Source organism: Cydia pomonella, chromosome 20, assembly GCF_033807575.1.
Source record: "Cydia pomonella isolate Wapato2018A chromosome 20, ilCydPomo1, whole genome shotgun sequence".
NCBI classification, from domain to species: domain Eukaryota; kingdom Metazoa; phylum Arthropoda; class Insecta; order Lepidoptera; family Tortricidae; genus Cydia; species Cydia pomonella.
This window is the reverse complement of record NC_084722.1, coordinates 3,457,819-3,484,526: the sequence shown is the minus strand read 5'-3', so window position 1 is coordinate 3,484,526 and position 26,708 is coordinate 3,457,819. Positions and strand designations below refer to the sequence as shown.

At 36.1% G+C, this 26,708-nt stretch overlaps 2 protein-coding genes across 9 annotated transcripts in view; one reads left to right on the top strand and one right to left on the bottom strand.

Annotated features, from left to right (window-relative positions):
- The window catches only part of LOC133528949 (proclotting enzyme-like), a 48,945-nt gene extending 46,479 nt beyond the window's left edge, over positions 1-2,466 (top strand). For all 3 annotated transcript variants that reach the window (XM_061866471.1, XM_061866470.1, XM_061866469.1), the window contains one exon: positions 246-2,466. In XM_061866471.1, coding sequence (XP_061722455.1) covers positions 246-439 — 194 coding nt within the window. In that variant the 3' untranslated portion in view covers positions 440-2,466. The remainder of the gene's footprint in view (positions 1-245) is intronic.
- Positions 2,467-5,374: 2,908 nt separating this feature from the next.
- Positions 5,375-26,708, bottom strand: part of LOC133528956 (sex-lethal homolog) — a 47,168-nt gene continuing 25,834 nt past the window's right edge. For 4 of the 6 annotated variants that reach the window (XM_061866483.1, XM_061866485.1, XM_061866488.1 and 1 more), the window contains 3 exons: positions 23,732-23,833; positions 20,568-20,640; positions 5,375-6,244 (listed from right to left, as the gene is read on the bottom strand). In XM_061866483.1, coding sequence (XP_061722467.1) covers positions 5,979-6,244; positions 20,568-20,640; positions 23,732-23,833 — 441 coding nt within the window. In that variant the 3' untranslated portion in view covers positions 5,375-5,978. The remainder of the gene's footprint in view (positions 6,245-20,567; positions 20,641-23,731; positions 23,834-26,708) is intronic. The other 2 variants (XM_061866486.1, XM_061866487.1) reach the window with 1 other exon arrangement.

Below are 26,708 nucleotides of genomic sequence, written 5' to 3'. Positions count from 1 at the left end.
GGAAACGCTATACTTATCTAAAGAACCCTAACTTTGTAGGCTTTGTTAATTACCTGAACTGGGTCTTTGATTCAAATAATAGTTTGTGTCTGCTACATAATGAAAGGCATTAAAATACGAGTGTGGGTTTATGAAACGAATGAATTGAGTTTCATAAAAGGATCGCACTGTTGGGCGATTACCTCGTAGATGCTTGCAGTATATCCTTCTGGCCCAATATCTAAAGAATACTTTAAAAATTGCAGGCAGCTCAGTATGCAACGGCGACAGCGGCGGCGGCATGGTGTTCCTAATGCGCAACTCCTGGTACCTTCGCGGGCTCGTCTCGTTGTCCGTCGCGCGACAGAACGAGTACCGGTGCGACCCGACGCACTACGTCGTGTTCACGGACTTGGCCAAGTTCCTGCCGTGGATCCAGCAGAATATTAGCGACGAATAGTAGTAGTAATAGTTAGAACATTTTTTCTTTAAATTTAGGCCCTTTTAACCTTTTGACCGCGAAAAACTTGAACTAACCCGCGCGGCAACAAGCCGATGTCAACCTTCATGCATGCCGACAAGGTTCACAATCATGCGACACTCACTGTAGGGTCGATAGGCATGGCGTTCAAACGTTTAAGTAAAGTTCACGACCTAGCAAACTGTAAAACCTAAAATAGTCCATAATAGCAACTACCGTCTAACTGAGATTTTTTTGTCAATAGGTACTGACCCTGTTTGTTATTGGGGTTGTAGATATAGTGAAATCGTTTTCAGTAGGGCCTAAAATATATAGTCAACTCACAGAGTTCTAAAATACGCTACTATTTCAAAATTGTATGGGCGCTTATATACTTTGTCGTGAATACCTATAATTATGAAAAAGTAAAGTGACGGATAGGGTAGAGCTGATAAATTCAATGGTGCATTTGGGTAACTTCGTAGGCGGGGTAATTTTGAAAATCGCGAATATCTACTAAACCAGATGCATTTCATAATTAATCATCATAGCATTTTATCTTTTTTTTATTACTCAAATAAGTGACACAGCATTACAATAAAAACCAAGGCACTGCGAAACTAGATAATAAAAGAGAATACAAGGAAACAAAAAAAACTTCCAATAAAAACCAAATACAAATTAAACATTAAATTTGGCCGAAGACATAATAGCGTTGCGTAGTAGTAGATATTAAAAAATTTAAAATTATCCCAAAAATATCCCGCTTTCTAAGTTATCCCAATGCACTTTATTGTGTTGGTCATTTTTTAATTTGTGTGTTATCGAAATTCTAAACAAAAACCCATATAATTTTAACTACTATCATTATTATCTTTTTTTTTATGTTATGTCGGGTTACGAGTCGTGTTGCAAAGGCAAGGTCCCAAGGACACCTGGGGCGACACCTGGGGCGACACCTTTTAATAAATATTCCATGTGTACAATGTAGCTACTTTTCTTTCGGCACATCTGAGGGCCTACCGCGAACCACGTTCGACGTGTTACCTCTCTGTCGCACTTATAAATTCGTACGTAAGTGTGACAGGGAGGCAACACGTCGAACGTGGTTCGCGGTAAGCCCTCTGTTCCATCAACACAGCGCAAGTCAAAGCCGGAGATATATTCTAATTTGACAATTTGTTTAGACTTTGAACTCGTTTTGATAAGAACTTCACGATATTGAAGTCAACAGTAAACAAATTGTTTAATCTGATGTGTACTGAATGTAATCTAAGGATTTTACATTTCAGTATCGAAAATACACGAGCGTTAATAATAATAGGTTAGATTTTGAATTTTTAATAAATCTTTTTATGCCTATTCGAGTTGCAGCAAAGTGTATTACTGTATACGAAGTGATTTTGAAATGGAGGAAGTGACTTTAATATTTTAGTTATATGTTCCAGATTTGAGTGGCAGTTTTAAAACTAGAGTTTGGCTAGCCAAATATTGTTGACAGATATTTCCATGTTGTATCACCAATTACCAATTTAAAAAAAAGCTAAAAGTCTGTTGTCAATTTTAAATAATATTAATAATGACTATACCGAGTGAGGTCCCAAACTATTATTTAAGCTCATAAATAATTACGACAATGTGCAAAGAAATTCCATAGTCTAAATAGTCATTTCCTTTACCTTGTTTTTTATATGAATTATATGTATACCGAATACTACAATTATAGTTCAATTGTATGACTTATAATATCGTAATTTTAGCACAAAATTGTTATGAAATCTGTATAATTGAGTCGTATTGGAAATGCCATTTTGTATCTGGGATATAAAGAGCTTAGGAATTTCCAACTAACGTATTTTGCTCAATATTGTGCCAAGTTAAAACAGAACCATTTATTGTTGGATATTTTATCATAAAATTAATTATTTGTATTTATAATTCTGCTCTCTACATCTTATAAATGTGACATGAAATTTTAATGTGACTAAAATAATATTGAGATTAAATTATAAGTATTTTTTTACAAATTTTCTGTTTTATTTGAATATTTTGATAAGATTGATATTTAAAAATATACTAGGGATTACTTAATGCAAAAATTATGTTGAATAATCCATTGTTGAGAGAATTGGAAATGATTTTACCAAATTTAGGATTCGCGAAAAGGGGAACCTAGACATTTATTTTCCTACCTGGACAAGACCTGGAATTAGTTGCCAAGCGGACTCCAGGCTCCCATGGGCCGTAACGAAAAGCTGCGATAATTGCGAGGAAGATGATTGACTTATTGGGGTATTCCACGCGAATCGGACGGGTCAAAGTCAATGCTTTCAATTATTATAAATGATATAGTAAATAAGGCACTATTGTAAGGATAGCTGCTAAGTGACAAATAATAAATAAAAAAATCGGTAATTTTTGGTGGTATTAAATAATAATAATATAATAATTCAGCGTATATACGTCCCACTGCTGGGCACAGGCCTCCTCCTATGAGCTACATCATGCATCATGCCTCGCATACTTTGGTGATATTATACCATTTAATCGAAAGAAACCTCATATCAAGTCAGGGACAAGATCTACGACGCAGGCTTCGTAAATATATAAACTTAATCAAGCAAAAAACATCCACAACACGCTTCGTCATCATATTATGCACCTATCCTACAAAATATTTTTATTGTTAACGAGTCACGCCATTTTGAAATTTTCAAAAATGGTCCAAGTTTTTGAAATTGCAGTTTTTTAAGTTAAAATCCTAAAATGCTAAGTAGAAGCTTGTTGAATAATCTCCTCCGAATACTTAACACTTACTATCGTCAGGTGAAACTCACTACTTACTAAAAAATAAAAAATAAATCAACCTTATTGTAGTGGCAATATGGTTCATTATGGCTATGAACTTGTGCTGGTAATATGACGGTGAGTTTCGTCTATTACTAGCCGACAAACCGGTCTGTCCACCTAGGTGGACGGTTAGTATTTTTTTTTTCTTAACCAACAATCGGCCTAGTTGGTTGGTTAGTAATATGAACTTTTAGTACCAGCCGACCAACTTTTTACGATTGGTTTGCCGGTTGGTAATCTGCATATACCAACCAACATACAAAACGATCTGGAAATTTCACTAGTCCAATTGTTAATTTCAGTATGTGTATGTGACCATATTAGTGGTAGTACAGACTCCTAAAAATCAGCGTTTAGACCTCACATAAAAGACATAAAAATTGGGATTCTATTCAATTTGTTTTAACACGTTCACAGTTCACAATCCTCATACAAAATGTTCCGATTTCTTCGTACGTCCAAGCAAATTGCTTCCATAGTGACCCAACAACGGCTATAGTACCCATGTTGCCCAGACTTATGAAGACAGTTCGTCGTGATGTACTTCATCATGTACGTCATGTACTTGTATGTCACTGTAAACGTGTTAAGAACAATATTTCTGATTTTTTATGTTCAATTTAACGGTTTTTTTTAAGTGTTTAAAAAAACTAACTAGGTAGTTAGTCAAGAAAAAAAATCAACAACCAACCAGGTAGACAGTAAGGAAAAAAAATTAACAACGAACCAACTAGGTTGTTGGTTACGAAAAGAAAATACTAACCGTCCACCTAGGTGGACAGACTGGTTTGTCGGCTAGTAATAGACGGTGAGTGTTGCTTGTCACCTGACGATTTTATGATTTTATAAAACTGAATAATGACATTCGAAGATACCATATTAAATTACCGCCCAAAGGATAATTTAAAAATTGCGTATCTCCTTAACTATACCTACTCCAAACGATAAAAATATTTGGTATCTGTATTGAGTACATACATATAGTCCGTTTTTAGGGTTCCGTACCCAAAGGGTCAAACGAGACTCTATTATTGAGACTTCGCTGTCCGTCTATCACCAGGCTGTATCTCATGAACCGTGATAGTTAGCCAGATGAAATTTCTACAGATTATGTATTTCTGTTGCCGCTATAACAACAAATACTAAAAACAGAATAAAATAAATATTTAAGGGGAGCTCCCATACAACAAACATATTTTTTTGCCGTTTTTATAAATAATGGTACGGAACCCTTCCTGCGCGAGTCCGACTCGCACTTGTCCGGTTTTTTAGCATTATAGAAGGTAAGGAATGGAATCTCCATGTGCCAAAAAGTGTCATCAAATAACCTTAAATAGGTGGCGCTAAATACCTAGAATACTTTAAAAAAACACAAATCGTAAACAGCGCACTTCACTCCGTCAATAACGCCTAGGTTCTTAGCTACTCTAGCGCTACTTATAGATTTTGAACTATTATTTATAGCTGACAGCTGGACATTTTTGCAACAGTTCTACCATAAGAGATTTCACTCCTTTTAATTCCACACTCCATATTTTAGCATTAGACATAAACGTAGTGATTATATGCTCTTTGTTAGAAATAAGGTAAGCGATTTTAACGTGTCTTTTTATTAAAAATAATTCACGGCAAATATGAAGCAATTATAATTCATATACGTTATTTTACATCATTCTGCTTTCATAAGTAAATATAGGTACTGATTTTTTTTAAACTTGAATAAAAAATATTCTTCAAGATACTTTACCCTTTTTTCTAATGAGAAAAAAACGGACTATATGTATAATATCACCAAAAATCTGAAGCGCCTCTTTTTTTATGGTAGAGGCAAACGAGCAGACGGATCACCTGATGGTAAGCGATTACCGCCGCCCATGGACACCTGCAACACCAGAGGTGTTGTAAGTGCGTTGCCGGCCTTTAAGATGGGAGTACGCTCTTGAAGATTTGAAGGTCGTATCGGTCCGGAAATACCGCAGGCGACAGTTCATTCCACAGTTTCACTCTTCTACATCTGTCCTGCTTGGCATGAAATGCCACCGTTTGCAATAATTTAATTAAACTAATTTAAATAAAACAACCGTAAGCCTTTCAAACTCTTTAATGTTAATAAAAAGAACCTTAGGATAATAAAACAAAGAATTAAAATAAGAAAAGGCGGGAAATTTACAAAAAGCGATAAACTTAAACCATGCACTTAAAATAAACAGAGTTTGGAGTAGGACCAAAATCAAAACTAATATAAAGCAGCAAACGAAAATAACTTTCAATGTAAGGAACAAAGTAGATATTGGATTTTTAACTAACAGAAAACACTTTCGAAATAAACTCAACAATTTCACAAAACGAAAAAATGCATACTATCACGCAATAGTGTTTTACAAAAAGTCTCAAATTTATTAAACAGATAGCGAATACTTTTTTAAATATAGTAATAATTACCATCTTATTAATCAGCATTTTTGTTGCTACCAGAGATAAAACATTTAACGCCTTAAATGTGCATGTTTTTTTTTTTATTTATGTAATATTAAATCTCCTTCAATCGATATCTTTTATAAAGATAACAATGTTCCTTGACGACTCTATGCCAGAATCTCTCAATTAAAAATATGTACACCGTTGAGATCAAAAGCAACCTCGAAAAATATACAATTTCAAATCAAATCCATTGTATGTTTGTACAGTTTTACCAGTATGGGGTGGGGCCATTCCTACAGCGTTGGCCTCTGAATCTTTCTTCGCCGAAGTTCGGGGCCCAGGGTAAGTTTCGGCCCCGGTTAGGCCTCGGGCCTTTGCCGGGGAGGTAGTTAGGGTAGGGTGCCCGGTTGGCGCAGGCGCCGGGCCGGCAGCCGTTGCGGGGGGTGTTGGGGTGACTCCCGCCTAAGGGTGGTCCGGAGAAGTCCTCCCAGGGTTCTGGCATCATGCAGTTGCCGCAGCTCCAGGAATAGTCGCCTGTGTAAAGAAAAGGTTTTAGAATGCATCAGGATTGCAAGCGAAAAATAATATAACCTTTGAAGATGCAACTGAGATTATATGTGGCGTTCCATGGTAAACGGACGCACTTGGAGAATAATGGAAAACCACATATTTCCTGAGGAAACGTCAATTTATTCAATTAAGTACACATACAGGGTGAAATTGTTATATTTGACTATACGCAGATGTGTGAAACTTTGAGGGGTGAATATGTGGGTCGTATTGAACAACTTTTACTATGGGGCCAACCTGGAAATCGTGAAAATACATCAGCTGTTCCACAGAAAACATTTAACATGCGATTTGCCAAAATGTATGAGACGGTAGATTTTTTTCGCGATTTTGGCCCCATAGAAAATTTTGTTCAGTATGACCTACATCCACCCCTCAGTGTTTGGTCCAACTTGTCAATTTCACCCTGTATAAAGGTTTTATCAAAGAGCTAACCTGAATCCTTGTATGCTCAAACATAAGAGAAAAATATATTTTATTTTTTTATACATACATGTAGACTACTGACATTCATTAGGCCTAAAACCTTGTCATAACTAAAGTTATTTTTACAGTTTAGCCATAAAATTTTATAAGTGAGGTCATCACGGGTAAGTGGGGTATAAGGGTAAATGTGTCTGCCATTCACATAAGGGCCTGTTTACACATTGATAAGTGTTTATTGCAAGCAAGTAGTGAAGGCATTGACAGATATCTAAGGACGGGCGTTACGGGCAATAAGAATGGGGCAAGTACAGCGATGTCACGCACACGATTTCGAGCCAATCGTGCAGTCTAACGCCACGACGTGATTGATTGTTGTGTTCGCATCACGCGCGCGACTGATCGCAACTACTTAGTTGCGTTAGAACTAATTTTACGGTAATGTCTCTCGACAGTTTAAATTCGTTTAGTTGCGTTAGACTGCACGATTGGCTCGAATTCATGAGTGACACCACTGAACTAGCACCATTCTTAGTGCCCTTAAGGTCCGTCCTTAGATATATGTTAATGAGTGAAGGCCAGCCAGACAGCCATACTTACCCGTATTGTCTTTATTATAATTAGGTACTTTAATTACCAAATGAATCTCAGTACACACATCGAATACTTCGTAAAGGATAAGCCATTAATTAACAGCATAAATTGCAGTCAAATTATAACAAAACTGCCATGTCATGAATAATATTTATTATACATCATAACTATGATTTTGGCCAGAATTTGGAAGAATACTTTTCGTCTTTCGTTTGACCTATTGTGTTTATATTTTAATCACAAAATTACATTAGAACCTCTATAAGTACAGTTTATTCAAATGTTATATTTATCCTGAAAATACGAATATTGCAATTGCCATTCTAAAGGCGTTCGCAAGTGTTTTTACTTTCTTTTTACAGATTAAAAAAAGACTTATTTTAAATTAACCATAAGTGTATATAATAATCTAACATTTATGTATAATGAGATCTGCTAAAGGAAACATAATAAACATCATAGTTATTAAATGATAAGCACAAACTTCTAATATATAAGTATTTAAAAATATGACGAATTATATTCGTTTCTTAAAAATAAATTAACGACATCTAAAAAAGGAAATTACATCAATATAAGGCTACAATTGATACATATCATAATCTACATTGTATTTCAAATTCCATTAAACCATAGTAAGCGTTATACTTTTAAATAATTCATCCCTTAAAATATCGATTATTAATGGAGTAAAAGACAAGAATAATAGTTTAAAATATTACCTTCTAATGTCCAAGAATATAAGTGCCACTATGGGGTGCACTAGTACATTTTCTCTACGTACAATTACCAAGAAAACTATAAAATATAATATACTTTAATTTGAATCTACGTTTAGAGTTCTGCTCCATTAATTTTCGAAAACAATTAGGCCTCCCAAACAAGCTACGTAATGAAACTAATTTATTGAACATTTTATTATTCAACATCGGAAAACTAGAATAGCAATCCACCAACCACGATGACAATTTAACTTCAATATCATTTTATATTTAATCGATTCAGTGAATTGCAAACTTATTTTAAAATTAGAGGTTAACAACATTAGGATGACTATTTCAAGTGGTTTAATATGTAAACACAACAAATAAATCGATTTAAAAATCACAAAATAGACATAGGAAGATAGGCACATATCATGTTTGGTTGATTGATTAGGCTTCACTAAACCTCGCGTAAGCGTAATACTTAAACTACACGAATAAAACGTAATAACGTATAAATATTAATTAAGTACCTACTTATTATATATCTCACAAAAACGTCAAAACTACTATTAAAATGCCTAATGCTTTTAAAACTGCTTGAGCAAGCTGTATAACACCGATTAGTGCCAATATATTAGGGCACTTCATTTCGTTTATGTTTCGTCAAGACAAAAATTGACACAACTCTAGGCACTGAGTATAAGCTGTTAATACTGCTCGGTATCCTACGTCCATTTTGTGACGATTAAACCATTTTAAATATAAAAAACTTTTTCAATATCATAAGCCGAATTAAGCTTAAAAATGTACAAGCTAAAAATTAATAAATTGCTACGTCGTATCATATGGGCAAAGAAACTTAATACACCAAACTGCAGTAAAAACCAAGATATTTAAAAGTAAAGAAATCCCATTTTTGCCATGACTTAGGTTTAGTAAGGATTTTATTACATAAGGTGCTAACACATTAGCTACCAATATTTTTACAGCCGATAGTACTCGGCTCTTGGAGTATATTTATTAATCATTATAGATTATATGATATTTTTTGGAGAAAATTGGAAAACAAATTTGCTACGAAAACAACCTGTTGATGAGATAATTAAATGAGACCTCATTGAACAGATTCTAGAACATCTTTTGACATAACAGAAAGTGTTTAACTTCTTGTCAGTTAATTTTAGATAGAATTAACATTTATTTTTTGTTCAGTAAATTTAATTTCTATTTTAAGTTAATTGTTTTAATACCATCTATTTAAATATCGGCAACCAATTTGTTAGCATCCTATATGTATGTCCATCGTTTTTAGCAAAAAAGTTTCTAATTCGTTACCAGACACTATACCCATCTCGTCGGATGACGGTGCCTTTGACCTTTTTTATCGTATTTTGACTTCATTGACAAATTGATGTCACATTTCTAAATAAATTAATGAGTTAATCTTCCTAAATATATCTACAAACAATTTACGTAACAGGAGGCCTACCGCGAACCACGTTCGACGTGATGCCTCTCTGTCGCACTTGTAAATTCGTACATAAGCGTAATAGGGAGGTAACACGTCGAACGTGGTTCGCGGTAGGCCCTCTGCTACCCCATATAAGCGACCGACGAGGAGTTTTGGCCGAATTTTCGGCGGTTCTGCGGCCGGCTCCCTGACACAGCGGGGTTGCGAAATGCATCGCAGCCATAGTGTGTGTTTTAGTTATTAAGATATATTTTATAATATGTATGCTGATTTTAAAGTATTTATGTATAGGCCCATATTTATCTGAAAATAAATATTTTACATTTCATTTATTTCATTACCATCATTCGACGCGTCAGGTATAAGTCATCTCATTCCCTTAAATAATCCAAATCTACATAATTATTCTAAGCGAGCATCATATCAAAACATACAGCTAATTGTAACGCCTAGAATTAAATTATTGGCCGATAGCGTGAAGCCAAGACCATATTATGCCCAATATTGTGACCCTCTCACTAATCAGACCCAATGGCATCCTTTTAAACTCATAATATCCTTTTGACGTTTGAAAATATCATTTTCCTTTCTTTATATATATGCCATAAATTTAATTGCCGGCCCAAAGTGGACTCTAACAGCACAAGACCGATCTAACTGCCTCTCTCTGGAGGAGGCAGTTAGATCTGTACCCGAGAAGGGGTTCTTGCTTCGTAGAAAAATGCTTAAGTGTTATTCAAAAAAACAATTTTAAATTTAATTTATGTAAAAATAATGACATTTTTGACTACTGCTCATAATTATGTATATTCCTTCCAATTTTCGAATCATGTTGACATTGTAACTAGTTGCAAGAAATAAAAGGCTTAGTTTTTATTTTATTTTATATATACCATCGTCGTTTATAAGTATTTAAGTTATTAAATTTACAATATAAGCGACAATGACTATAAGACAAGTGGAATTATAATCAAAACAACAAGAAACCCGACTTCTTACATATATTTTCGCAATGATATTTCCACTAGCTTTCATTTGATACCCATATTACGATGGTAAGAGGAAAACACAGTCCCCCTCCCCCTTTTTAGGGTTCCGTAGCCAAATGGCATAAAACGGAACCCTTATAGTTTCGCCATGTCCGTCTGTCTGTCTGTCTGTCTGTCTGTCTGTCTGTCTGTCTGTCTGTCCGAGGCTTTGCTCCGTGGTCGTTAGTGCTAGAAAGCTGAAATTTGGCATGGATATATAAATCAATAAAGCCGACAAAGTCGTACAATAAAATCTAAAAATTTAATTTTTTTTTGGGTACCTCCCCTACACGTAAAGTGGGGGTGAATTTTTTTTTTCGCTTCAACCCTAGAGTGTGGGGTATCGTTGGAAAGGTCTTTCAAAACTAATAGGGGTTTTCAAGAAACATTTTTTGATAAAGTGAATATATTCGGAGATAATCGCTCCGAAAGAAAAAAAAAATGTGTCCCCCCCCCTCTAACTTTTGAACCATAGGTCCAAAAAATATGAAAAAAATCGTGGAAGTAGAGCTTAAGAAATACATTAAATGAAAACTATAGCGGACATGATCAGTTTAGCTGTTTTTGAGTTATCGCAAAAAGTTTTCCCTTCATAGTAAAAAGACTTACTTTAATTAGGTACTGATTATGCAAATTTGCCTATTTGTTTAACTCGGGTGAAAGGTACCATTTACTACACTTTAAGCTCCAGTTTAGCTTATTGTGACGGGAGAGTAACTACGGAACCCTACACTGAGCGTGGCCCGACATGCTCTTGGCCGGTTTTACATTTGCGGGCGCCATTTTAAAAATGTATACAGCCTATGTCGCTACCACAATTCTGACGAATTCAACGACACCTCATATGCCAAAACCGTCCAACCGGTTGGACTGTAGGGCGTGCCAAAGAAATGGACAAACATAACTACATAGGTACGCTTGAAAAACATTACCCTCCTTCTGATGCAGTCGGGCAGCATTGAATTTCAAGTTTTGGAAGACAATTAGTAAGAGTGTCACGGCTAATTATATAAACTAGTTAATACATCGCTTTAACAATATTAAAACGTCGTAAACTGGTGAACGTTAGAGATTACGCTTCTTTTAGGCACAATTCACATTTGTAAACTATTTCTAGCATTCTATATCCACTAATGGCGGAATGGGGAATGTAGACCTTCGCTGCTTTACATTAAGGTCTAAATTTAACAACACAACCCCACCCATTTACATATAATATATTTTACATACATCGCTACTCCAATATACAATTAATATAGGTTAAAACTATACTATGAAGGGACGAGAAAACCTGTGATGGATATCGGGACACATACATTTATTTTTCTTTTTTAGAGCCTGGATAGAAAAAGTCAAAGCGACAAAAAAATTACCTATATGTCAACATTTTTTCTAGAAATGTCTTTAAGTTCGACTTTTGCTAGCCAGGCTTCTTAAGTCTTGTCATAGCCATTATACTTTACAATAGAATTATGTAGTTCAACATTTCATCTAGTACATTCTCGCAATAACACTTACATGATAATATCTAGAAATCTTACTTTTGATATCCACCACAGACAAAGTAGGTACGTTATGGAAGGGACCATCAATATGTTTTCATTTTTTCCGACTTTTAGAAAAATTATTGTATATAGCCACAAAATAATAACACAACAGAATAAAAAGGTAAAAAACCGTAAGATAAAAAGGGATAGATATTTGATTTGTTTTTTTTTTTTTTTTTCAGTATTAAAATTAACTAGCGTCGTAATATCACATTTATTATTTTTTGATGATTGTAGATGGTTCATACCCTTTTTTTTCTGTAGACCTCGCAACGTTAAGAGAATCTAAAGTAATTTATTATCCTGCACCCATGATAGGCGGCAGGGCTGGATTTAGGGGAGGGCAACCGGGGCTACAGCCCCGGGGCCCCCACAATAGAGACTTCGGAAAATTTACCATTTTGTTTTGAAAATAATTTGGGGCCAGGGGGCCTCCACTTCTTTATTGCCCGAGGCCTCCGATAGGCGATAGGCGGGATACATTTTTCACTCAAATAAGAAAAACATGATGTAGGGTGAGTAGGCATAACAGACATCTATTGGCTTGTTTTTTTTTCTCATTTGCTGGGAGTGACCAATTACTATGTAGTGACCAAAACTATAGCAGTCACCCTATAAGTATTTTTATTGTGTTGTCAACAGTGGCCTTTTTCTAAAATGTGTTTGACCCAGATACACTACAAACCGGTAAAAATGTAAACATATTTTAGGGGAAACAAGAACAACACTCATAGACTCCGAAACAACTACGAAACATCCGAATCACCGCATTGTATTGTCGCTGTAACGAATCCGTTCACAACGTATGCCGTAACACTAAACAATTATTATTCCTTTGTACAGTCGACGTCACCAACATCTTTACAGGCCAACATGCCAATAATATATTTACACGCCTCTATGACACTGACTTTAAGGTCGCGTTGACATATATTTGAAATGTTGGGTTGTAAAGATATCTGTGTACTCGACTGTATATGGGGCACTTTGTTTAAAATTGTACACTACACTTTTTTAATTAGGATATTTTTGTGTTACTAGCAAGGATCGGAATTAGTTTTTAAAAAGAGCGGTAAATACCGGTTTATTTCGGTGTTACTCCTAACTTCGATAAAAACGCTAACGTTTTAAGAAATTTATTGTAACCTAAATAAACCGGTTTATTCGACGAGCGTCGAGACGGCCAACCGGCTCGGTGATGTGCCGTGTAAACAAAGACACCGACTTAGGAAGAAACCGGTATGTACATATTGTTCTAAACCGGTTAATCTGACAAGAACTTTATGGAAATGTTTTGATAATATAAAAATATAATAATAACTGTGGGTAGACAAACATAATAGGGCATTTTGTAAGACTCACAGGCCATGAATAATGTTACAAGGTCTTATTTATCATAAAAAAAACCGCATACTTCATATCCGCGTTGTTTATCCGACATCTCAGCCAGGTTGCACTAGGCGTGGTCACGGAAAACCACAAAAGAAGGTCTCCCGTGACCACAGCTAGTGCAACCTGGCTGAAACGTGTTCTACGTAAAATAATAAAATATATCGCGATATATGTACAAAACGCGAGTTTAAAGTGTTATAAAACCGCGTACGTTGTGAACCAAATCTAAGTTTACACAAATCTAACACTGATACATTGAGACATCTATTTCACAACAGGTGATATATGATTCTCGGCCGTATTCCTATTGAATAAGGATATAATAGGTTGTCAACTCACGCCTTATTGTATTCTTTTCCACAAAATTAGTAACTATTTAATAGGCAACTAATGATCGTTAGGGTCATCGAGAGTATACTTAGTGGAAGCGAAACAAGTGATTCAAGCGAAACAACTTACTTTTTTTGTTACTTGGAATGTAATTAGAGTGAGACCAAGCTAAGTTGGCAGTGATTTTGATAGCCCAGCCTGTGTAAGTGTTAAATAAACGTAATAAATTCATAGATGTTTGACGTTTAAAATAACACTTGCACTGTCTGGGCTATCAAAATCGCTGCCAACTTATCTTGGTCTGACTCTAGTGTAGTGTCGTCTGGGTATTATTAATATCCTTTTAAATTACCTATAAGTTGGACTAGTAACTCTTTTGTAATCGTTTTCGCTCGTGCGACGAAAGAATCTGATATGGGGGCCTAACCAAGATGACAATCGTACATCGACAAACGCCGAACGAAAAGAAAAAATGTATGAAGATATCACATGCTACAAAAAGTCGCTTGACATGTTCACACATTATTTCACTTTAGATTAACGATTGTCATATTGGCTAGGCCCCCTGAAGCCTAGACTGAATAAACTGAATGTTTAAAAGATTAAACCTTCAAGAATCTACAAATGCAGGTATAAAGACCTACAGATTCTAGAGGGACTTTTTATTTTCACTCCCACTACCTTCTCATCGAAATGTCGAAACACTATACACCTGTGAGGCCCCTTTCCCGTACATATTTAATAACAACGAAGCGCCTATAATAATAATTAAGCTATAATAACGCTGTTTAACAGACGATTTTAATCTATTGAGCACATATCGTGTTTCATAAGCATTGCGTGTCGCATGCGATTTTATGCTAAATTATGTGTAATTGTAGTCTAAAATCGCATACAGTAAGAATAATAAAACCGTATAGAAAATACTTTGCTACTCTTTCTAAATATTTCGTGAAATATTGCTAGATGTAATATGAACCAGAAATATTTTTTTTTTTTCTTGAACATTGACAACCCTAACGATTAAACTATTACAGACTGACAGTCTATTCCAGTGCCGCCGTAAAGGAGTGGTGCTTCTATACGCATTCTATTATTCTTATAATATCGTGACTTGAGACTAACAAGGGTCGCATCTAACGTTGCTGATAATTGTAAACGACTTTAAGTGTTTATATTAAGGTTGATATTCTATCAACACCTTTTTTTTCTCAAATCACGCAGTGATAGTTACAGGTGAAATAGTTATATAAAATTATTAAATTGACTTTAGCACAACTTATGTTAGTAAAATTATTTTTCGTACTAATGCGACACCGACCAGAGAGTATATTATTTTAATGTTCCAACCATCGAAAAAAATATTTTACTTTTTGGTGTCAGTAAAACAATTGGCAAAACAAATTTAAAAACGATGTAGTTGTTAAATTTCATAGTAAGGTAACATTAACTGTTTTTTTTTAGTTTTAGGTTATTTTACAAGTACAGATACGATTAAAACGGAGATATTAAACTATCACATACATGTTTTGTCTTTTTTAATTTTAAATCGATGTCAACAGTCCTAAAGTGGCGAGTACAAATTTAGAAACCCATGAACTAGTGTCAGTGCACGTCTACGTCTAGCCTAGAACGGGTCGGGAAGTCTAGACTAACTATTAACAGTGGATTTGTGCTGAGACGGGGTCCCTTTGTTTATAAGTATTTCACAATAAAAGTATTATAAACAGTACGGTACGGTACGGCGCCGGCGCGGGCGTCGCAGCGCTCTGTGGGCCTACCGCAAACCACGTTCGACGTGTTGCCTCTCTGTCGCACTTGTAAATTCGTACGTAAGTTTGTCAGGGTGGCCCTCTGGGCCGGAGCCGTGGACGTCCCAGGACATCGTCGCTATGTTGCGTGTTTTCACGATTCTACTTTTGAAACTTTCTAACCGTGCCGGAGTGAAGCGTTAGGTAGGGGCGAGAGAGGGGACCGACGCGTGCGGTGAGGTACGATATTATGTTTAAAAACTATTTATGCTATTTTAGGTTTCCATAGCGTGTATCGATATGACGCTTGGAGAGCCTTTGCACCTCCAAATCTTAGTACTTTACTCTGGGGACATATTTCATCTCCAAATTTAATGTATTATTAACCATAGGGATTTTTGGATTTTAAATCATCATAATCTAAAAAGTTGTTTTTACGGTATTTCGCAATAACGTTAGGTATACTAATACGTAGTTTAAGAGTTTTGTCAAACTTTTATTTACGGATCCCGATAATTATATGAAAATCATGAAAAAGCAAATGTTCTGTTTATAATACTTTTTTGCGTTTTAGATTAAGATCATTGTGGTTTAGTGCTGAGTTAAAGTTACATTTAAAAATAAACACTATATTAAATTTTATTGATTTTTAATGAAGATTTATGTTACAACGTCGAAACGAGTTTCATTTTTTAGATTGAATATGGTAATATATTATGCAGGAGAATTATTCGTGTTGTTCTAGGTATTTCAAATAATAGCATTGATACTAAAACTATACGAATGCTAATTAATGGTGTAACAAGACGATTTTTATCTTGATTATACACGGTGTAACACGAGAAGACCGGAAGATTTTAACAGTATTCCTGATCACCAGTGATCGGTTATTTGGATTCTCCCTCGCGGGATATCAAGTAGAAAAGTTAATATAGATACGACAGTTTCCCGCGATACCGAACAAACCGTACAAAAATAAAACAATTTAAATTATCTCTAAGGAATTTTTTACTCTTACATGGCAACCAGTTGAGACAAAAACTTCTATTCTTTTCCTAATCTCAACATTTTATTTAAAGCAAAATATATTAAAACCTCCACAAAGTATTAGCTTATATATCTGTCATAATGGAAAAAAATACTTCAAAATCTTGACATTGACATTTCATTATTTTCTCTGGATTTCAGTTCTAATTATTTTTGGTGAGCAATAAAACCGTTTGACATTGTGGACATTGTTTTTCTCAAACTACCTCTCAGTCTTCAGTACAGAAAGAAGTGTAATTCACTTTTTGATAACGAATTCATTTATTCAAACAATTAACCCGTAGTAACCATATATTAGCTGATAGACACGCGTACTTACTCGCCGAACTTTTATCCAAACGGTACAAAATGTGCCGCTTTGGAGGCAGCAAATGAGCTGTCAGTGTAAACACTTATGCTCATTTGTTCGATTTAGACAAAAGAACGGTGAGTAAGTACTTGTCTATCAGCTACTTAGATGTTTTAAAGTGTAATAAAATAAACACATTGTATTTTTTGCCTTTTCTAACAACATAAAGCCCGGATTCCCGGGGCATATCCATACTAACATAATGATTGAGGTCGTTCACCCCATGTCGAATCCAAAAAACCGATCACTGCTGATCACATTTAAAGACTAGAATGTCATATATTTTTTTCTGGAATTCGCCTAGTTTCAGTGTTTATACAAAATTAAAAAAAAAAACACATTTAAAAGTGGAAAAATTACTGTCTTGGGTGAGATTTGAACTCACGGCCTCTGGAGTTCAAGTCTCACCAAGACAGTAATTTTTCCACTTTTAAATTTATTCTAAGCTTAATAGCATCGTTCGCAGACGTTTCTGCTTGTTAAAAATTAAAAAACAAATTCCTTTTAAGTGCCAGTTTTACCCATAACATTTACTCTTTATGTAGAAATACATTTAAAAAAGGAAACAAAAAATTTTGGCGAAATTTACAAAAAATCATATAACATTTTTTCCTTCTTTTGGCCCCAAAAATACGTGGTTAAAATATTTCAGGTTCCTCGTGTTACATGGTGTATATTGCTTATTCTTATGTATGATTAATTTTTATTTTTCGTTTTTATGTAAAGTTAGATTTCTTGAACGATTCGATGCGCCTTACTTTAACTCAGCACGAATAATTACTACACATTATCCAACCTTGAAAAAGACGAAACACTACTTTTTTAATTTGTTTTTATCTTCTTTATGCCTCAGTCGTAACAAACATTCAGTTTTTGTGAACAATTTTTATTCATATAATCTAATATATGTAATTAAAAGATCTTTAATCACAGTCCGATACCAAAAGCAATTTGAGCAAAAAAACGAAACAAAAATCTTTTAAAGCTGGTAACAAAAAATGTCCACAAAATGGCAACCCTTGAGAAACGTTGTCGATACCGAAGTCTATAATCTATGCTTAGTATATAGAAACAACTTTAGGAAGGTAACAGTGGACAGGGGATTACGTGTAAAGTTTAACTACGTATATTACATAGTACTGTTGTGGAATATTTAGCAAATAACTGATTAGATTGGATATCCAAAATAAACATATTGTGTAAACAATCAAACCTTTTAGTGACCGATCACAACTCTTTTTAAATATCGGGAACTTGTGTATTGAGTAATATTCAAAACTGCAGCCTGAGGATATTTATGGAGAAAAGATACTGTCAGGCAAGTGTCAGTCATGTAGACCGGTTTACTATATATTTCGTCGCTAGTAAAAAGTTTACAAGTGATTTTTGTTAGTAATATACAATGATACAAATGATGAAAATGAAATATTTTATCCTCCTAAGGGCGTCCGCTAGGCGTGAGCGGGTGCGGTTATTATGCGGGTGCACGCGGGTGCCATTGTAGGATAAAACAGAGTACCTTCTAATATAAACTGCTCTTTTAATCTTGTAATTCAAGATAAATATACTCGTATTTTATGTAATTTTTCTCATCAAGCGAAATGTAAATTTCTTTGAGAAAAAAGTTCTTAAACCTAAAATCCGCCGCACCGTAGATCATACTATTTTTCGTTAAGTGCAAGGCCTAAGTGGACGCTCGAAGCGGAGCGTTCGGCAGGACGTCGGGCTCACAAGTGCTTTGAACAGCGTACACTGAGGCCGCTCCTATACGCTTGAGAAATAACATGCACGCCGCACGCCCCGCCCCGCTGCACGCTCAACTCGAGCGTCCACTCAGGCTTTACACTTACCCGCTCACCCGCTCTGTGCTACCGCGCCGGCTACCGGCGCCCTAAGAGCCAGAGTTATTTTTGCAATTTTGAATTTGGAATCTCCTTTTATGCCATTACATTTCAAAATTCGATTTCACCTTTTAATAGGAACTCAAGACTTAGAAGGTTAAAAAAACCTAGATCAAAGAAAAAAAGCTGCACTAAACACTAGATAAAGTCCCTATATCCTCGTGTCCTCGAGACGGAACTTTTTACAATACAGCCCTTTTCAAAACCTCGTCATGTACTTGGGCTGGTAGAAGTCGCGGCGCAGGAAGCGCGGCTGCACGTGGCTGCTGTGGTCCGCGCGGTGCAGCATGTCGAGCTGGTCGAGGCTGTGGTGGCGTTGGGGGACGCAAGGATCCACTAAGCAGCATGCGAGTAACAATAATTTACGGAAACATTGACATAATTGAAAAATTGGGCGCCAATGTGACGTATAACCTATGTTATGATTAAACAGTTGTCACATACAAGTAATTATACCGTTTAACACAGGTATTTTCTACAGAAAAGCACCTAATGGTTATTTTTCTAAAGCTGGAAACGAGTCTGGCTTTCGCGAATAAAACGCGGGTACTAATGGGATGAAATGCATCCGCATTTCATCTACGGGGGTTATAGGCGGATGCTACGGGGATGATACGCGGTTAATACGGTAACTAAACACGTTATGCACGGTTATGAAACAATGTTGACACGTTCTAGAGGGCATTGTAGCCCGTGTCGCGTTTCATTCCGTGCCTGATACGTTCACAGTACGGTTATGGTATGATACGATGTAATGGGTAGAAGCCTTTAATATAAAAAAGACAGATAACGCTATTTAATCTTTGCCAGTTATGATCTAGGCACATGCATAATGTATTGTACTAACCCCGGGTAGCATCTACCTGGTTTATTATGAATCTACTGGCCGAAAGCCATAGAGTTGATAGTTGATAAACCATACTCGTATCGTTACGACCCTTTTTTTACGGCGCCTCCTATTAACGGTGTAAAAAAAACACAATACTGAATATATAGGCTGTCCGAAACATGTGAGCGTCTTAGTTAGCGAGTTTTTAAACCATCAAATTGGTGTATTCCCATCTGTCCCCGCCGGGCACAGATGGGAAGGAGTCATTCCCATCTGTCCCCGCCGGCCACAGATGGGAATGACTCCTTCCCATCTGCGACCGCCTCGGTTTCTTCCTGTCTTTGTTATCATACATATGTCGATTTTGATAGTTGCTATTTGAACAGTTAAAATTCCAATTCGTGAAATAAAAATCATATAATGTAAGTGCCTACTTGACGCGGTTCAGCATAATGTTTGCTAAGAGTGTAAAACAGCTAAATCCATTTTAGAAAAGAGAGGTTTTTGTACCTACCTGTGTATAGTTTAATGTTAAAAATAAATCAATTTCAAAAATGAATTTAGCAGATTTTACACTCTTAGCCAACCATAAATAATTTACATCATTAATGTGAAAAAATGGTTTATGTTATGACGTATAGAGTTATGTAGCAGATTAGAACACTTTTTTAAAAGTAAAAGTAAATATTTCACGAATTGGAATTGATAGCTGTATCAAAGACAGGAAGAAACCGATGCGGCCACAGATGGGAAGGAGTCATTCCCATTCGTCCCCGCCGGCCACAGATGGGAAGGATTCATTCCCATTTTTCCCCGCCGGCCACAGATGGGAATGATCCTTCCCATTTGTGCCCGCCCGCCAGTCAGGGGGCGGGCACAGATGTTCCTCATTCCTGCCACTGGTGAGGCATTACTTACCTCGGTTATGATGGAATCCCGCCGCCCAACCCGCGTAGTACGCCGCTTTCTGCTTCCCATGTTCTTCCGCCACCTAGAACACGCCAAATGCATGTTAAGTACTCATATTAGATGGAATATTGAAGCGTTAGTGGTATTATGGGGATGATATTTGGATATTTTCCATCAAAAGTGAGTAGACATATTTTAGGTAAGCATGCTCCAACCTAGGCCGCATCGGCACTTACCATCAGGTGAGATTGTGGTCAAATAAATGCTTACCTTTATCCAATAAAAAATGTCAAAAAAAGATTTCAGACCTTTTCATTTTCAGAAACAAGTACACTTACTTTTTTTTCGAAATACCATAAAGTTTTGGGTTATTTCTCCTCAGAATCACGAGGATTATAGATTTAAAAATTAATAAAAAGTGTCCGTTTTTTTTTGTATCGCAATTTCACATACATTTTGTATCACCGTCACAAACGGTATCCTGCCTTTTCGCCGAAAATTGTATTGCCGAATTTCACTTGCCAACCAACTTTTCGCAGACGTTTCATTTGGCCGAATAACTTTTACCAAATTATTATTTCGCACCCATTTCATTTCCCAAATGAAAATTGCGTACTAGATCGGGTTAGGTTAGGTTGGATTATGTAAAGTTGGGAAATTAAATTCGCCCAAATGAAACTTCTGCGAAAAGTTGGTTGGCAAGTGAAATTCGGCAATACAATTTTCGGCGGAATGACAGAGAACCGTCACAAACCGACACCCAAAATTTGTATGAAAAACTGGGGACACTTATTTTATTGTTGTAATCAGTAGTCCGTGTGATTCCGAATAGAAATAACCCAAATGATGGTATTTTTTTTCGAAAAAAGTAAATGGTACATTTTTTACTGAAGAACCCCTTAATAACTAGATTAAATAGCTCATTTGCCATTTTGTTATGTTCTTGCCTCGCATAAAATAACGGGCTGAGAAAATATAAAATCGTTTGGGTTCCTTTAAGCTCTGCGCCGACTTAGCAAGCGACTGAGTTTGGAAGGGCCACCATAACCGTCAAACGCCTATTCAAAGTGTCTCATAGCAATAGACTGTTTTTTTTTTTTGCTCATGCTTTCAAATGTATATAACGTGGAGTTCAGTAGAAAAGACAAATAATATAAAAAAAAAAATTATAGTCGTTAGATTTGTAGCTGGCCCCCAACGGCTTATCCTTTGTCTATTGTTAACTAAAACCGCGCATGCTACTACCTGCAAAAAAAGGGTCGTATACTTCTAATTGGCACCTGAGCGCGGGCTAGTCCAACGCTCAAAAAACCAGTGTAGGTGTGCTCTCCGATAACGCGCCTTTGTTACGCATATCGAGAACACATTTTAGACTGGACCGGTAGCGTTCGACTCGCCGGCACTCAGTAACCATATAGAGACCACACAAAAACTCGCAAATTATTTTTCCATTTGTTCATTTTGAATCTTATTTCAATTACCATAGAAGTTGTAATTAAATAACCGGTTAAAGTGACCGGGCCCTTTTTTTGCAGGTAGTGGCACGCGCCGTTTTATTTAACAATAGACAAATGATAAGCCGTTGGGGGCCAGCTACAAATCTAACGACTATACCTTAATTTCTTCGCAATCTCGAAGTATTTACGGACAACAATGATTTTATGAACGGTGTATATACTTGAATCTTTTATTTATATCAATTACCCGTTAAATTATATTATTAATATTTCAATGAAAACCAGCATCGTAAAATTTTAGGTTATACGTCAAATGCTAACAAAATCAGTAATATTTGTTTACATTATTTGTCTTTTCTATTGAATTCCACTTTACCGATTTTATTTTCATTCAAGAGAGAAAATTAGATTTATATATTTATTGAGTTATGTAATCTAAAAAAACAGGTGCACTGTTAATCGTGTTTGTGACGACTTCCCTTAATTAACTTTTAAAAAATAGCTAAAAATCTGACTATTTTAACTAATAATGCAAAATAATATAAAATATCAATACGGAATTAAAACCTACAAACAGTAAAAACACCCATATCAAGAAATCGAGAAAAAAAAGAGAAAAGACTACATGTCAAAATGAAAGTTTACTACCAAAAACCAGTAAACAAGCAATGACTAGTCAATAACAATTATTCCTATTCATAAAAAAATATATGATTTTATGCTTGCTTGTCCCAATGTGCCCCAATGTACTCGTTTGCCCCTTATGCGTAAAGTGCCCTTAGTGCTTAGGTGAATTGATACCTAATGGTCAAAAAAATCTCTAAACCAAAGCTAAGACCTTATCGGTGTGCGTTTTAACAGGTCTTCACGCATCATGCGATACAAAATTAAAAATCTTTTTAAAGTGTCCAATTTTGTGTCAAAGTGCCCTATGTAGTCTTAGTGCATAAAGTTGTGTCCAAATCCGGCAAACGCACCGCGCCTTTTTACGAAAGCTCTCGCTAACTTGAAGCTCGACAAAACTACATACCAAAGATCAAAAAATAGAATAGTCTTAAGGCCCAGTTCGTGTTCTTATCTCTCTCACTAAGTGTAAGTGTGAGCGAAATGAAAGTAGGTGCCCGGGAGCGCGGATATCATGTTTATTTTATTTTATTTCTAAACAAGATATTGCCGATTTTTAGAAGCAATTTTCTTAGCATAATTAAACTGGATTTTAAACCTATCTTCGTAAATTTTTCTATTGAGCCAAAGTCAAATACTCAGGATTCGAATCAATACAGTCACTCGAAAAAGGCCTTAAGATTGCTAATTAAATTTATGGCAGTGATCCAAAAAAGCGTTACGAACATACTGCACCTTTAGACTTATTCGTGCTTAGAATTTGATAGTTCATTTAGATGGCGCTGTACTTCTCCGTGTATTATGCGATAACTCCTGTTTTCAACTGTCACTTGACTATTCAGTTACCCCACATACATGACATGACATACAGCGCCACCTACTTTCGATGTCAAAGTCGAGGCACGGGTTTTTTAGACATCACTCTACAATAAATAACTCTTTAGTATTAGTAATACATTTAGCGCGCGTGAAGTTCGCGAGCGATTCGCAAATATAAATCTAGCGGCGCATTGGCCAGATCCGGGCCCACTTTTAAGATGATCTGAGAACGAAACAAAATAAGCCTCATTCATAAAGCGTACTACGGCGCACCGTATCGGAGTGTGAGCGGAGCCGGCTCGATCCCGCCCAGTGCACGGGCACGCGGGCGCTCCCATGTTGTTCCGCTATTAACGTGCCCCAGTAACTGTACCCCTACAAATGGAGAAATAACGTTAAGAGAGACCATACTAGCGTCTATCGAGCGTCGGCGTCTAGTCAATTATGGCTGCTGCTCGACGCAACATTGGGGCAACTGCGCAGTGACACCATTTATCATTGCGCTGACTAGATGCCGACGCTCTAAAGACACAAGTGTGGCGGATCTCTTAAGCGTGCTAAATTAAAGAAAAATAATGATAGGGGCTTTATGTATATATAGATTTTGCAATTACTAATACGAGTATACATTTTTTATCTAAAATTGTCCCAATCCAATGGTACTCATTTGCCCCAAAGTATCTAATAATTAGATACTTTGGGGCAATTATTTGCCTATTAAACTTAGAGTGCCCTAAAGAACGTGTTAACTCTAGTCCCATATATGAATAGAATGGTTTCTGTTTTAAAAGTCAAAGAATTTACACCTGAACACAAGGTGTTACAAAAACAGCGGGGATCCGTTTAAGGGCATATTCGATGTCGTGTTCTGATTAGGAAAAAGTAGAAGAAAAATTTATTTTTATGTTACCTATAGTGGCGTTAAGCAAGTAAGTAAGTATAAGTAAGCAATAAACCAGATTGCTTAAGCTTAGCCGTAGTGTGGTTCCAGTAATAAGGTAGTGCAGAGGTAGTTACAAGTGTCCTATAGATAGAAGATAAAATATCCTGGTGTGTAGAGCGTGTTAAACCACTTTACATATCGTTTTAATATATTAATAGTTCTAAACAACTGGTTCCTAAAATATTAATAATAAATAACACTGTTGTTGGTGGTATAATTATCAACTGAACAAAACTTGTAAAAGTAGGTTAATTTTCCAAAAAAAAAATTGTTTAGCATTTAGCATCCCATTATTGTAGGTAACAAGGTGTATTTTAAAATTTGTCCCAGTTTTCCTAATAAATAAATTAAACAGTAGGTACTAGGGCACGCTATATCCATTTGTGCCCTACATTAGGACTTTTGTACACTTTTGCCCCACAAATAAAATGATAATACTCAGAGCTAAGCAATCTAGTGATACAGTAGCTCTAGAATGGTATCCGCCTGTCTTGCAAATAAAATAATAAGCATACTAAGGACACAACACGTTAGCTTATTTGTTTTACCGTAGATGTGTTACGTATTATCATAATTGAAGCGACCAAACGATACAGCGACTTGACAGTGACAATACTACTTCTAAGTTACTAAGCGAATACAGATTACAAGTCTTATTCTTAACATTTTTAGTCGCGTATTTGTCAACAGTAATGAAAGACGCACAGCTTTTGACATTTAACTAGAACAACGGGTAAGAAGGTACTGTTGTACCATTTTTCCCCAAAAATAAAATAAACAGCCTTGTTAAAACGAAATTCTAAAAAACACGACATATAAATTCATGTGCATTTATGTTTTAGCGTGGTCCGACCCTCGTCTCATTTTACCCGGCAAATAAAATAAGAAGCCTTATTGCTAAAGTATTAAGACACGACGTATCCATTTATATGTTTACTTTGTGAGACCTGACTGTTTTACGTAGCATACATACGCTGGACACTTTAGTAGCTCGTAATTTATAGGGTTTTAATGTCGAATGCCATATAATTTCGCCATGACTTTAATATAGGTCTTTGAAAATAATTTTAAAGACCTATTTTATTTATTATCACACGTGAGATATCTCCGGCTTGGGCTATGAAACGATGTACGAGTTTTTTTGTATAAGTTCAAAACTAAAACAAGAGCGTTTAAACCCGCTGGCACGTATCTTGCCGAGTGTTTTTCTAAAGCTTTTTTAACCAACGCACTCTACCAGCGTGTCCCAAAATACCGCAAAGAAACAAAAGCGTTAACGCGCACCCCTGGTATATCTCTTGCCCGATTGTTTCTCTAAAGTGTTCAGCGACCAAGTTCTAATGTACCATCGTGCCCTAAAACCGCGCAAAAAAACAAAAGCGTTAACCCGCACCCGCACCGTGTCGGAGTGTAACCGCAGCCGGCTGGACGAGCGCGGCCCGCGCGTCGTCTCCGCCGTCACAGGCTAGAACAACACACAATTTAGACCCCCCAGCCAATGGTGTTTGTGCCCCCGGGGGCACGTGCGTACACAGGTTTTAGAAGCCTTAAACAAGTGTTACATGTACGTTATTACTAGTTCGTGATTGAATCGCTTTTATGCATAATTACGGTACATTCAGCTGAAGTAAGCGAGAAGAAAAACGATACGGAATAACTCGTAGCTTTCACAAGGGAAGAAGCAGAATATGTGGTTAACTGATGATAAGGCAAATAGATATTTATATGAAAAGCCTTAAGCGAAGCCCATAAAGCTGCGAATTGCAAACAGATTTTTTTTTCAGCCGCAAGAAATGGGCAGAAACGGACACCAACACATAACTTTTCATGAGGCATATGTCGTTTTTGAGTTGTTGGAATTTTGATTTTATTTCAAGTAACTAAATTTCAAATTTAAATGACATAATCGGCCGGGAGTCAACGGCCTACCACTCCAAGAGATAAGGGGTTGCATGAACAGGCCGCCGGGGAGGCGAGAAACCCGAGCGCATACCATTATTGCAGACAATGTTCGCCGAACGTTAATTAGAATTGAAAATATTGTAAATTAACCATTACCAATTGAACCGCAAACCGTAACGGATAACGGAACGTACAGTATATATATATTACAGTAAATAAATAATAAATAAATATTATAGGACATTATTACACAAATTGACTATATCTATGACTAATATTTTTAAAATGTCTGTTTCTCACTGAAGTTTTGTTATTAAAATGACAAACTATCCATTTACAAACCTTTTGAAAACCGGGACGGTGAAGTGAGTTCACGTGTCCATCCCATAGCGCTTATAAGTATTA